The sequence below is a fragment of the Conger conger genome, chromosome 17 (assembly GCF_963514075.1).
Source record: "Conger conger chromosome 17, fConCon1.1, whole genome shotgun sequence".
In the NCBI taxonomy this organism is placed as follows: Eukaryota; Metazoa; Chordata; class Actinopteri; order Anguilliformes; family Congridae; genus Conger; species Conger conger.
In genome coordinates this window covers 20893863-20907379 of record NC_083776.1, presented here as the reverse complement: position 1 = coordinate 20907379, position 13517 = coordinate 20893863, and the positions used below count along the sequence as shown (strand labels likewise).

General features: G+C 40.6%; 1 protein-coding gene across 3 annotated transcripts in view; it reads right to left on the bottom strand.

The window, feature by feature from the left end:
* fmnl2a (formin-like 2a) overlaps positions 1 to 11474 on the bottom strand; it is a 60018-nt gene extending 48544 nt beyond the window's left edge. For all 3 annotated transcript variants that reach the window (XM_061227207.1, XM_061227206.1, XM_061227208.1), the window contains exon 1: positions 10911 to 11474. In XM_061227207.1, coding sequence (XP_061083191.1) covers positions 10911 to 11027 — 117 coding nt within the window. In that variant the 5' untranslated portion in view covers positions 11028 to 11474. The remainder of the gene's footprint in view (positions 1 to 10910) is intronic.
* Positions 11475 to 13517: the final 2043 nt, after the last annotated feature.

The following is a 13517-nucleotide window of genomic DNA, read 5'->3' as shown; positions in this document are numbered from 1 at the left end:
CTCCCCATCCCTGCATCAAGGCAGGCATCCTCGAGCCCTGCTGGGTAAGGCATTTATGATGGCCCAAGGAAAGAGTTTGTTTTGCCTCAGAGAAGAATGGTTTTCCTCTTCACATATACAATTATTTAATCGGAAGACCTAATACTGTAGTTGGTTTTGACTTGTTGGTTGACTCCACCAGGTTACTGTGACAACCAGCCTAACCTTTCCAAAATGCAGAGATTTAAATTATTATAATTTTAATTTAAACTTTTAATTTAAACTTACCATCCTGTTGAATGCATCATGTGCTTAGCAATCAGGTTTGTGAGACTTTCTTACTTCTTTTATGGAACTTTTTTTCATGACAAAATTGTTATGAATTCCAAAAGCCAGGGGGAAATTAGAAATAAAATGTTGACTAATTGCTGGGGGAAGTACTTGCCATTTGTCAGACAACAAGCTGAGATTCCATTTGGCACAGCTGTGGGGACGCAAAATTAGAAAACTGTGACTAAAGCCGAATACATACACTGGATAAAAATACACTACAAATGAAGGAACTTCGAATATAAGCCCAGTTGATGTTTTACTTTTCTCAGGGAAATTAAGTTATGGCCCTTCAACGACTCACATACCAAACATACTGCTGCCATTAAGGTTCCGAAAGATCTCGTTTCATGTCAAACAGACACTTCAGAGACTTTGTAAATGGTGTGATAATCATAAGGTGCCAAAATCATCGAAAAATGCGTGCCCAAATGGCACAAGAACGCCGCTTAAAGGGCCAAACACCGCTACTCTTGTTTCAACACCATGATTCTCACCGACTGCCAAGAGGCCAGTTCCCACATACTGACACAGCCAGCAGAGAACAGGCTCCACAAATTCCTCAAAGATAGCTCCAAAAATTTCTGCACCTCAAGCACATGGTCCCCACAAGCCAGGGAGATGCTGATGCGTAAGGGAGAAAACATCACGTTCAAGCGGGCCCATAAGGGAACCTTCCCTCAACATTTATCTGAATGTGTATTCAGATAAACAAAGGCACTGAAATGTTGATGCTGGTAAAGTTTGCATTTGAAGCCACAGCTAGTTAGCCTCCCTTTCCTCTTTGGTCAAGTCATATCCGCAACGTCTAAAGCAATATTTTGTTGCTTTAGAAATCGCTGCCAAACACTCTGCCGAGACCTTTTCCCCCTTAACTTACAGTTTATGTTTTTTCATTGGTTTGGCTAATTAGCAAGGCAGGGTCCTGGGGCTTGAGCATAATGTCGCTGGTCAGCCTTCAATCAAAGCCAGAAACAAGGAGGCCTTGACTGTGGTATGAGGAGGCTTCCACGCGTCAGGCCAGGCCCCTGGAGGGGCGCTGGAGGCCTGTGGCTTTGGGTTCTGTGCCAGTCTCCGTCTGTCACAGAATAAGCCAGGCTCTGTTCCACTGGCTGGCTGCACTGTGCCAGGCCAGTGTCGATGCACTCCTCCCCAGAGAATAGCCATTGTTCTTATTTTATTGAACAGTCAACAATGGAAATGCTCAGAATGCCTGGTGAGCAGCGTGCGTTCTCCTGCCCCATGTGTGTGTGTGTGTGTGTGTGTGTGTGTGAATCTACGCCACCCAATGGGGCTGTGCAGTGTGCTGGGCTAGGAGAAAACCGGGTGACTGAAAGCACAATGCGTCAAGGCCGTCCAGCTTCTCCACGTACTAAAACCCGATGACTAAGCCTTTATCTACTGAAAACAAAAAACAATGAAAACAGCCGTACATCATGTATGGGACAAATAATCAAATGTACCTCATCACAGAGCAGTTGTAGATAGTAAAAGAAAACAAAACACAGTCTCCCCTGGTTTGTGCAAAGTTAGAGAATCTCAGAAGGCTCTAAGGCTATAGAAAGTGCAAATGCAAATGTGGACAGCAGTAAATGTCATTGATGGCTAAGGGCCCACTGCAGTCTTCCCCAGATACCACTCAGTCCATAAGGCTTGGCTGTTGGCCCAGGACCCCACCTAGTCAACCCAGTCAGTAGCCAAGTGCATCCCACTGCTGCTCAAATGTGAGACGCACAAAGGAAGTGCATTAGGCTTGCCAACCTAAAATCTGGGGAAAGGAGTAATTCCCAACAGCAAAGAGCATCCTTCAGGAACTTTCCGGCACAGCCTGTCTGAGAGCGTCTTGCAAACGCAAAACTTTTCCAGGATATTCGAGACACGGCAAATCTTGACACATTGGAATCTGATTTCATGGTAAAGCTACAGGACACAGTTAATTTATTTTAAGAATGAGACAAATAGTGAGGATTATTGTCCTGAAACCTCCATATGTGCAACAATTCCTTTGATACCATCTCATGAACAAAGGTATCAAACAGGCCACTCAAAACAAGTAAACCCAACAGAAATCCATTTACTGAAGATTACACAACTCTAAAGAGATCTAAATTTAGATGAGAATTACTCAACTCAGCCCACAGCACTGTGACCTGCTTTTTCCCCATGATCTTTATTCTTAATACACTGAGGACCACCGAGACTACCAAGAAGACAAGGAGAAAATACAATTTATCTAGCAGTAGCAGCTAATTCAAAACAGCTAAGGAAAGCACTGTAACTTATGACTAATTCAGTACCTATTAAACGCTGCTCTCTCATAGCATACCAGGGATCTTATTTTCATTATGTGCAGCCAGAGTTACAGCTCTGACCATTCATAATTAATCTTTCAAAAATAGACTGTGCTAAAAATGTTACCACAATGGAAAAGTTTCCTTTTCCAACAGTACAATTCAAGCCATAATCTAGGCTACATATGCCAAAAGCATCAGACTTGAGTATTCAATAACTGAAACAATGTAGTTAAAACTGCCATCGCTGATGTTTCAATGGATAATGTTACTATTCAATCAGTCAAAGTAAACCAATTAAAATTACTACCATAATTTCTGCTCATAGTCCAGAATGATCACTGAGCAAGCAATAGCGATTGTTTATAGAAAATGTAGAGATGTTTAGCATTCAAGGCTTCATTGCAGAACAACACAGATGTTCCTTACTCAGAGGACTAAAAAGCCTATCAAATAATTTTACTCTTTTCAGCTGAAACACACAACTTTGTTATAAATCAATTAGTCTACAATTTCCGCAGAAAAAGAGAAGTTAATTAAATTATGACAAATGTAATTAAACCCAACTGAAAACCTGTAAGGGAATCCTACCAAGACAGATGTGCCAGTGATTGCAGGATGTAGGACAGGTAATACTGGTACCTGCATAAACATTTGCCCAGAATCACAGGGACAAAAAAACCCCCCCAAAAAAAACATGATTCTTTAGCACCCGTTAAACAAAGCAGCTTATGCATAATCTGGGCAGACAACTGTGAGCTCAAACTACAACAGCCACAAAGCCTCCAGTTTCCATATGGCATTGAAGCGAGCCCCAGTATGCCTAATTGCCTCAAACCTTTGGTCCTAGCATTGCTTAGTCAACATGAATCAAAAGCAGGAGTCAATGTTAAAGATGGACAATGTCGAAAGCTTCCTTTAGAGATCCATGTTTAGTCTGGTAAGAGAATGTACTCTTTTACAGGGGGGGGGGGGGGGGTTCCACTGGAAAAAATCCACAATCCAGATCACATGATGTGACTCACACTGTAGACCATAGACTGAAGAGTATTTTCCAATGGTTGATGACTGACGCAAATGCCTAACAGACAGAAATAACCATTTACACTGCCAATGGGTCGTTAAATCTCAAAATACATGGGCTGAAACTGCTCAATAAGTGCGTTCAAACTTGAATTTTAATGCACTCCGATCATGTGAAATAATGAGTTCTCCATCGCCAATAACCACAAAAGCTTTTATTGATGTGTTTTTTTGTGAGCTTGAAACACAGGCAACAAAGAATCCTGTGTATTTTACAGTCTAGCCAACATGTTCAATGTGTTCAGCAAAAATAACTGGTTTAAGTCATAGCCTAAGAGCAAACAATGGATAAATTGCATTCTGACAGTGGTGTGTTTCACACAGGCTAATTTCTGAAAGCATGATCAAACTGAGACTCACCTCTCATTAACATTTTAACACACACATTGCTTCAAATATTTCTGACTAATGTATCAGTAGTTAGGAGGAGAAAAAATAGTAAGACCATTAGAACAAGTAACACCCCAGCAATTCTGATGTGGCAGAAACACACCGCAGCTAAATCATCTGGCAAGGCAACCGCTAGAGGACAAAAGTGAGATGATTGTTGTTTTTGCACTTCCTAAGTGAAGACAAAATAAAAAGTAAAAAAAAAGGTTATGGCAATATAAAATGAAGACATGGCTCACATTCCAGCATTCCATTCACAGAGCAGCAGGCAATAGCACTCCTGACTACAGCTATTCCTTTCACCCAAACTGACATCTATTTCACTCTTTACCCGGTAGCCAACAGGCACATCCTGGGCACTATGGCAACCACACCAGTGCTTATAGACACGCTCCTGTCTGAAAGGGGCTATTAAACGCAAACACGGGCTTACTTTTTCCCCCCTCTGGTCTTACATTAAGATTCCTACACATATCCATGTCTTTTATGGAAAAAGAGCCTTGAGCAGACAATTCCTAAGTGTAAAGAACAAACTGTTTGTTTAATCCTCCGGAGCGTTTAATCCTCCATCTATGGATATGCTAACTGTCAATGATTCGGAGGGAAGCCACTGAAGCATTCTAAGCCAAATCTAAGCAAAAGTACTGCTGGTCAGAAAATAGCAAATGTCTGGCTAATACTCCTGCTTCTGGCAATCTACTCAGTAAATGTTCACATAAAGTCTGAGCTTGCAGGTTAAACCAGTGCAATGTCAACAGAAAAAAACCCATCTGGGGGTTTTACTCAGGAAACATATCACTATAGTGATAAGTGTAGCACACTGATATGCACACTTGTGTGATAATCATTTAATGACAATAAAGCACTTATTGCTACTCGTTTTAAATGAATTACAAATAGCAAGTTTGACATTTAAAAGAGCTATGAAACCAGGGTAGGTTAGATAAAAAACCACACGTAGATGACAAAACAAACTGACAACCTCAAAAGACTGCAGCACACATAGGCCTAGTTGACAGAAAATTTAATTGAGGTATGTTTGCTTAGAAACTAATGGCCTTAACATTTGCAAAAACAAAAAGTTATTAGCCGGCATTCCATTACCATCGTCAAGGTCACACGCTCGTTCTCCTCTTCTCAGAGTCTTAAAGAATAAAGTGCTTTCAGTTTGAGATCTGGTGCATAGGTAGTGTGTGTATGTGTATACCAGACCAAGGTCAAATATGTAATTGCTTTGGATTCAAATGCTTTTCTGTGCTCGACTGCCTGGTGCAATTGAGGCAACCACTTTTTACACACTTAGTATAAAAAAATTAAAAATCTTTCTGTTAAAAATGTAACTTGTGTGTATTGATTATTACACCATCAATTCCTGGGTAAATGGTAAGCAAACTATAGCTAGGTGACTGAAAATAATTACAAAATTAGACTTCACCTATATCCTAATGAACTAATAAATACTAATGTACACATTATTTCATGTAATGAATAACCAGCAGATAATTACTGCCCTAAACACTGGGCTATAATCTTAATACCCCAGTGAAATGAAGATAGCTGGAGGCGTCCAGCAGGCTAAATGTTTACGCTTCCTTTTGTGCAAAGAGTTACAGAATGCCCGAGCCTGCCAAAGAAAACAGACCTGACATTTCAACGGGAACAGGAGAACAACAAAAAGCCGTGTTAGAGCTGACGTTGTAATGCAAATGTTCTCAAATGTTCAATGCATCTGCAATCTATACAAAAAAAGGCTTGCCATTATGTTTACTGCATTACAATGACTTTCGCTCAATTTCAATTCCCCACAATAATCAAACTGATGCGATATGAGAGGCAGTCACGTATGCCATCTGTCATTACCCGAGAGGTCTCTAATGAGAATAAAGTATCACCACAAGGCTGGTACTTCACACTTATCCAGACGAACAACCTTCTCTGTGCACATCCAGCTCTTTCTTTCATAAACTGACCATTGTACTACTACATGGTGTACGTGTGTGAAAAAACAGTCCTTTCTCTTCCTTCCAGAACAGAAATATGAGATTGGCAACAGAACCTCCTGGTTGTAGTCCAGTATCACACTGCTTTTCTGCAAGATGCAACATACTCAGAGCTGGAAAGAGTGCAAATTAATCCAACAGAATGATGGAAATTAGGTTAAATGGTTTACAGCTCAAAAAAGAAACAAAAAAACATTAAAACGAATGTGGCCCCATTCCAAGTCCAAAATAGCACAACCCCTTGTAAAATAAATCATCTTTAAATAATGTACATTATGTATAGTCCCAGTTCGCCTGCTTCCTCAGCTTGAAAGGGAATCCATCCAGTCAGTAGTCAAAGGATGCACTGTGGATGCCTTCAGCACTTGGGACTTCTTCAATTACAGCCTCGGCTGATATAGGCCACTGATTATGTAACATGTGGGTTTTCTTCCCCCCCCCCCCCCCCACACTTTGATTTCCTTTGATCTGAAATACAAATGAACCCAGAACAGTGCTGTACAAACAAAGTCACAGTCGCTCGGTAATTCTGACCTGTGGCTCAACCCCACTTCAAACTGACGTGTGCTGCAGCAAATGGAAGCCCTTAGGTAGTGTCTTGAAACTCACTCACAAGCAGTAAACCAAATCCAATATGGCCTGTAAGCTCGATGCTGCCCTAAACAATAGTTGGAAAGTGCCCTGTGAGGGCAGAGCAGTAGGTGAGGTCACCGGATGATCCTCACCACAGAGGCGATTAATGCAGGACCAGTCACCAGGCAGCACAGACCTGCGCCAGGCCTTTAACACCACTTAATAACACCAAGTGCTGCAATTAAAACACTAAACACTCCTAGCGTGGCATGGTAGACAGTCTGCCAAGAGTGAAGACATCCTTCTGGCAGAGGCCTGGAGTTTCCCAACACACCATCCCTTGAGTCATGTGCTGCACTCAGCATCTCCACACAAGTGAACACCAGTGGGGTCTTAAGCCCAGTTCAGATTTGCGATGCAATGAAATGATGAAAATGTTTTAGAATGTTACAGAGAGGAGTTGCAGCAGAGTGAACTAGCTACCTGTCTGAGAATGTCTGATGCTAGCACTTGCCCTTGCAGGTGATTCAACTGGTCTAATCGCTGTTGGCAAGTTTTAGAATATGCAAAGAGTCACCAGTTGCAGCGAACCGTTGGTCTGAATTTGGCTACAGTACAGTTGGTATCTTTACTGACAAATCCTGCTCCAGTATACAAGTCACAGTTTGAGTGGGTTTTTGTCCCACCAAAGCACAAGATGACTCAGCTAATCACAGTCTTGAATGGACCAACTTAACCACTACTCCTAGCCGCTGCTATTTTAGTGACCTGATAGGGCGTGGAGCTGCAGGACCAAAATTTGACATTTCTCCTCAGGGTGATACAATGAGAAGAAAGCTTTTGGAAAGTCCTCAAAGCAACAGACCAAATAAAATGTGTTTAACAGGGGACCACCTTTCCTGCAGTCCACCACAGCCCACATTCACTAGATGAGGCGTTAAGGCTACATACAGTCCACAGCTGACAGGAAGCCAATGGCTCAAAAAACAGACAAGATTAGATGGAAAGTTCCAATCCCCATGACATCATTCAACGAAGATCTGTTCCCAGTGGTAGAGAGCTAGTGGCATGCAGCCCCGACAAACCACTGCGATATGCATTAAAAATTTCTGCAAACCTGCAAATTCTTCATGAGGTCTGGGAAAGCCCTTTTGGCAGTCAGCAGCACTTAACTTTAATGAAGGAAAATCTACACAGTGCGCTTCAGAATTACTGGCACCCTTGATAAATATGCACTAAAAATCCTGTAAACTAAAAATAATACAGTTATTGACATAAGCTTAATTTTTAAGTCTCTCTACATTTTTAAGATAAATATATTTCCCCAAAAACAGGATTAACAATTATTGGCATTCCTGGTTTAATACACTGTGCATCTTTGCAGCCCAAAGGTGACAGTCTTGAGTCTTTTCCTAGAATTTGTGATTAGTTAAGAGAAGACATTTAGGGGAATCTTTGACCATTCCTCCATGCAGAACTTTTCAGAATCATTTATATGCTAGGGTTTGCGCTTATGGACTGCCCTCTTCAGTTCAGATCAAAGGTTTTTGATGGGGTATCTGGGAAGTCTGGAGAATGAGATGGCCATTGCAGAACATGGATGTTATTTTCACTTAACCATTTCACCTCCATATTTGACAGTAGGTATGAGGTGCTTTTTGCCACCAAAAAAATTGATGTTATTTACAGGCAAGGTTAAATTTCAATCTGAACATAATACTCTCTTCCAGTTAAAATTCCAATGACGTTTGACAAACTCCAGATTAAAGTTTGTAACCATTATTACACCGTTATTCATGTTTTACTTTTTTTTTGTGCCATAATAGTGCTAAGGGGTATGTTTAACTGTGTATGTATAACTCTGTACCCATTACCAGGCGTTCAGTTACCAACTGTCTCTTCTGAATTGACAGTTCTTTGGCTTATCCCATGCTCATCGATGACAAAGGGATTTTGCGTGCTTGTTACATAATTTTTACACTCTTGTGAAACAGGAAGTGATGGAATTATACAATATAGTTCCCTCAGAGTGAGATTAAGTAAATTAAGTAAAATTGCTTTGATGATTTCACTTGACTGACAATCACTGCCTGGGGTGCCAATCATTTTGACATCTATGGCTTTAAGAAATAATGAGTGACTAAAAAAAAACATTGAAACATGAGAAAAAAATAAAAATTGAAATAAAGGTATATACTTTTCCCATATGTTTGAAAAAAACATATAAATCATTATCTGTGCTATATATTATGTGCAGCCTTTTTTTTTATAATTCTGGAGCCCACTGTAAAAGTAGGCTTGTATGATTGTACCCTTAATTCAATCTATTTTGTATGCATTCCATCGAGATCACACAGTATTCCCTCGTGTAGATTTTAATCTGTGTTAATTAACCCAGCCTTGGTTCAACAGCGGAGCAGCAAGCTACAGTCAGTGGTGCATTAGGTGCCTTTACACCAACGTCTGACCCACATTTGCATGACCTCATAAAACTGGGCCTCCCCTGCTTTCCCATCCACGTGGGTCCACATCGTCTGTGTGTCTGTACAGGATGAAGTGGCCACCTGATGTAGCAGTGCTTCATCCCTTTGCCAAATTTCATATTTTGTTAAATTTAAATGAACCCTGAATTTTTTCCCAGGTCAAAAGAAGGTACTTCCAACTGTTTACATTTTTTAGTATGCAACCACCGATCAAGTCACGTGCAAGCGTGCAACACGTCAAAGGCGATTTAAACGCACAAGCAGATACAGTTAAATGAATCACTGACAAATGCCACCGCGGAGGGAGTTTAAATTGGACAGAATTAACGACAAATGTGCAGATGCTTCTTTGAGTAAACACAGGTGGTCACAGGGCTATGTGCAATACGCGGTATGTAAACATCCTCAGACATTGGGCCAATAATGAACAACCCCCCCCCCCCCTTATTTACCCTGCAGAAAAGAGAATTCGCAGAGGGAGGTTTCTCTCTTGCGAACAGTCGTTTCATACAATAAGCTTCACAGTTGCTATTTTAATTACGATTTGGGCAAAGCCACTCGCAATAACAAAAAATAAAATGCAGCCAAAGCGTTAGTTTTTGTTTGTTTGCTTTGTACGCTCTTGTCATTTTATTTATTTCCATTTGGACAGAGTAAAAACAGACAATGAATTTGATAAAAACCTATTTTTCAGAGCCCCACTTTCTTAAATACTGAAGAGTCGATCGAAACGTGTCAACCATTCAGTAGGGTTTGTCCTTTTTGTTTTGTTTTATTAAAAAGTTTTCTAAATAACCTAATAGATAGCTTGTATCCTTATATTTAAAGCATACTGAGTCAATCAGCTATTGAATGCCAGAAATACATACTGCTTTCACATAATCCATGCACTTTTATTTTTTATTTATTTATTGTATTTCTTTGAAAATTGTATTTTCACTATTTTTCAAGCATGTATTGTATGCTTACTCTCGTTGTTCCAGGGTTTGCCTGGGATCTTTTGTCAGAAACAGCCACAGTAAGCTAGCCTAGGCCTGAACAAATGGATCGGGAAAAATGCTAATAACGATGGTGCAACCTCTTTGTATTTCTAGTTTAGTTTCACATTATAATCCATTTTACTACGTGCCGCATTACCCAATTCCATTTTGTTGTAACCAACCCTAGGCAGGAGAAAATATATTTACTGTTCTAACTTTTAGGAATACGGCTCGCTAGCTACGATAGCTAAGCTTTAAAAACTGCAAATAAGCTTTAGTCCATGTGGTTGTCCATGCAGCCAGTCAGTCAGACCCCGACACTGTGAAAGGATTCAGGGGTACATTAACCAGGAGACCATTAATAGATAAACTAAGTGGGATATACGAGCCAACCAGTTCCCAGTAGTTTTCTTTTCTTTTCTTTTTTAACGCCAGATTAATAAATTGGCTAATTATCTCATTTTCTTAAATTAAAATTAAACCAAGTGGATGTACAAACAGCTTGCTTAGCATCGTTAGCTGGCAAACGTTGCCATTCGCTCTATGCCTCTATAGCTAAACACTGCAGGCAAGCGATCGTTGAAAACAAATACTCAAAACCACCGACAAATGATGTTTTCTGTCATCTTACAAACGAGATTCATTAGCTAGCCATCAACTACACACAATGGATGTGGTACATTAAACCTAGGGAAAGCTAACCATCAACTGGGCGAGAGAAAAATATAGCTACAGGTCTAGTAAAGTCACGTGAGCAAAACAAAGAATAGTAACGTTTGGGAAAAAATACTTAAAACCTACCAGAACGATGGCAAATCTTTCTTCCAGTTCACCTGGGTCGGGCATCGGTAATTTCAGTGGCAGGTTATGAGCCCTGAAATCAGTCTGCTGAGAATCCATACTCCCTGCGTTCCCCATATTTTAGCTAGTCTGTATGAATGGCAATTTTCCAGCCTTACTCCTCGACTTAAAAAAATCAAAGCGAGACAAAAATCAATTTATCCTGGGCGGAATGCCTCTCACGAACTCTCCAGTTTTGTCCCAGTCAGATCACTTCCAGCAAAACAAACGTGGCGAAGACAGCAAAACGAGACGTATTAAAAATGGTCTCATTCAAGCAAAACAATTCTGAATAGTCTGACCATTTTCATTCATTACTAGTGAAGCAATAATCAAGTAAGGCGTTGAAACAAAATAAAACGTGTTCCCTATCCGTATCTTGCACAATTTCTGCACCACTCCCAGTTTGTCGTAATGGTGATGGTGTGCATGATTCAGGCTTAGCGGTCCTCTGTGTAGCTGGTTAATCCTTCCAGTACTGACAAGCGATACAGTACACAGCATCCACACACCATACAGCTTACTCTACATTCATATTCAACACAATGAGCCCTTTCAGACTGGCCTCCCACTAGGGCGTGCCAAAGACGTCGGGAAGGAGAGGGGAGGTGATGCTTTGTTTTGTTGCATGCTGGTAGTTGAAGTGTTAGAGGAGATGCGACTCTCCTGTAGCAACATGAACAGTGGCTTTAATGAACACACGATATGATTAAAACGTGATTTTACATGATTTTGATGGCAAAGACTTGCGATCAAAGGCAGACGATTCAGGGTGTTGTTTAGCCTTATTCATTCGGCTGACTACAGGGGAAAACACGTTTTCGTGAACAACTGTTTCTGATATGAAAAGAAGTTCTGCATTAAGCAACTGCATTATGTACGGTAATGTCTGTAATGCACGCTCGAGACAAATAAATCATAACTTGTTGCCTGTTACTCATTTGGGAAACTAAAAATAATACCGTCTATACAAAACGGTAAATGAATAGCTATACAGTGAGAATGAAGTCAAGACTCTACAGTTATGCGGTGATGGTTGGATAACGTTGGCTAGGAATCCTTACAGTCTTGACCAATAATAAAATTATGATGTATGCACGCAAACACCTTGGTAGGATAGGCTACAAGTATATTTCTTGTGGATTTTTCAGTACAATTGATTCCACCCAAATTCATGAATGTATGACGTCAACAGGGAGAGGAGCTCAGCCCTGAAGCGCCACAGATGTGTAGTTACTTTAGGGAATTCTGTACAATTCAACAGGGCGTCATCTGTTTAATGGCTGAATTCAAACATGCACCACCCACCCACGCACGCATGCTGTACGCACACGCGCGCACGCACACACACCAGAACTGAGATCATGCAGTTTCACATCATAAACAAAGCTATCGGCCAATACAGCAACCGACCTTAAACTGTATTAATCTGTAACGTGCGATTTCCCGATAACAAGCTTTATAAAAGAAAGCAAGGTAAGCCATTGTGCCAACTATGCTTCCATCTGGTATAGATAGCATAACGTTCTCAGATTATTGCAGACATTTGGAGTATCAACACAGTAATATAAGACTAATTCCAGCTGAAAAAAATCTTAGCTACAATAATTACATATTCAATAATCTTAGAAACAATATACAGAATCATGCAAACAAAGATAAACCAGGTCTTCCACACCAGGCGATGTGCATTCATAACATTATCATGATAATTCTGTACATTTGTCAGTTCTAGCTGTCCCTATATTGATTTGTTTGGCCTGTTCGTCATCATTATTCTCAAACATACACAAATCCCTCTGGTGCTAGTCATCTTGACCCTATGACACCAGAGTTCAAAGCTCGTTGTTAGCGATGATGTGTTGAAAAAGAAATATAGCGCACTTCCCATATGAAATACGAGCATTAACATCAGGCCGTTTAGGTCCCGGGTTCCTGTAACTAAGCAGTGAGAAGGGATTGCAGCAGTGGAACACAGACACAGTGACGTGCAGGTCAGGAGACAGAGGGAACAAATGACAGACTTGTGCTAATATTGTCTGATGGGGCCTGGGCTCAGCTGGCAGGGCAGGGAGGGGGCGTCACTGTTCTGGAACTGGAGAAAGAGGGGCTCAGGTGTGGCGCGGAAATAATGGGGAATATGGTCTGGAGTTCCACACAGAGAAACTGTCCGTTATTCCCTCATCACTCTGTTAAAAAACACTGGGCCAATTTCTGTCTTACAGCCGAGTGACCAATCGCAATGTTGGTAATGTCGCATTGTGTCTGATAAATGAGTGATGTATTTTTGTATGCCAAAACCAATATAGACTAATACAGACTAAATACAAAATCTGATTACATCATGGGAGGGACATTGAGCTTCAGTACAATGCTACACTGCAAAACTTTGAGTTTACAAAAGAAAACACAGGCATTTGATGAGGCTGATTGCAGGTGCAACAGATAAATTAACAAAATCACTAAAACTAAAAGTGTAAGGTCGACGCAAACAATTGAAACAAAACAAAAAACAATATGCTTTTTAACAAATGCATCCTAGTAGATAAGTAGATAACAATCTACAGG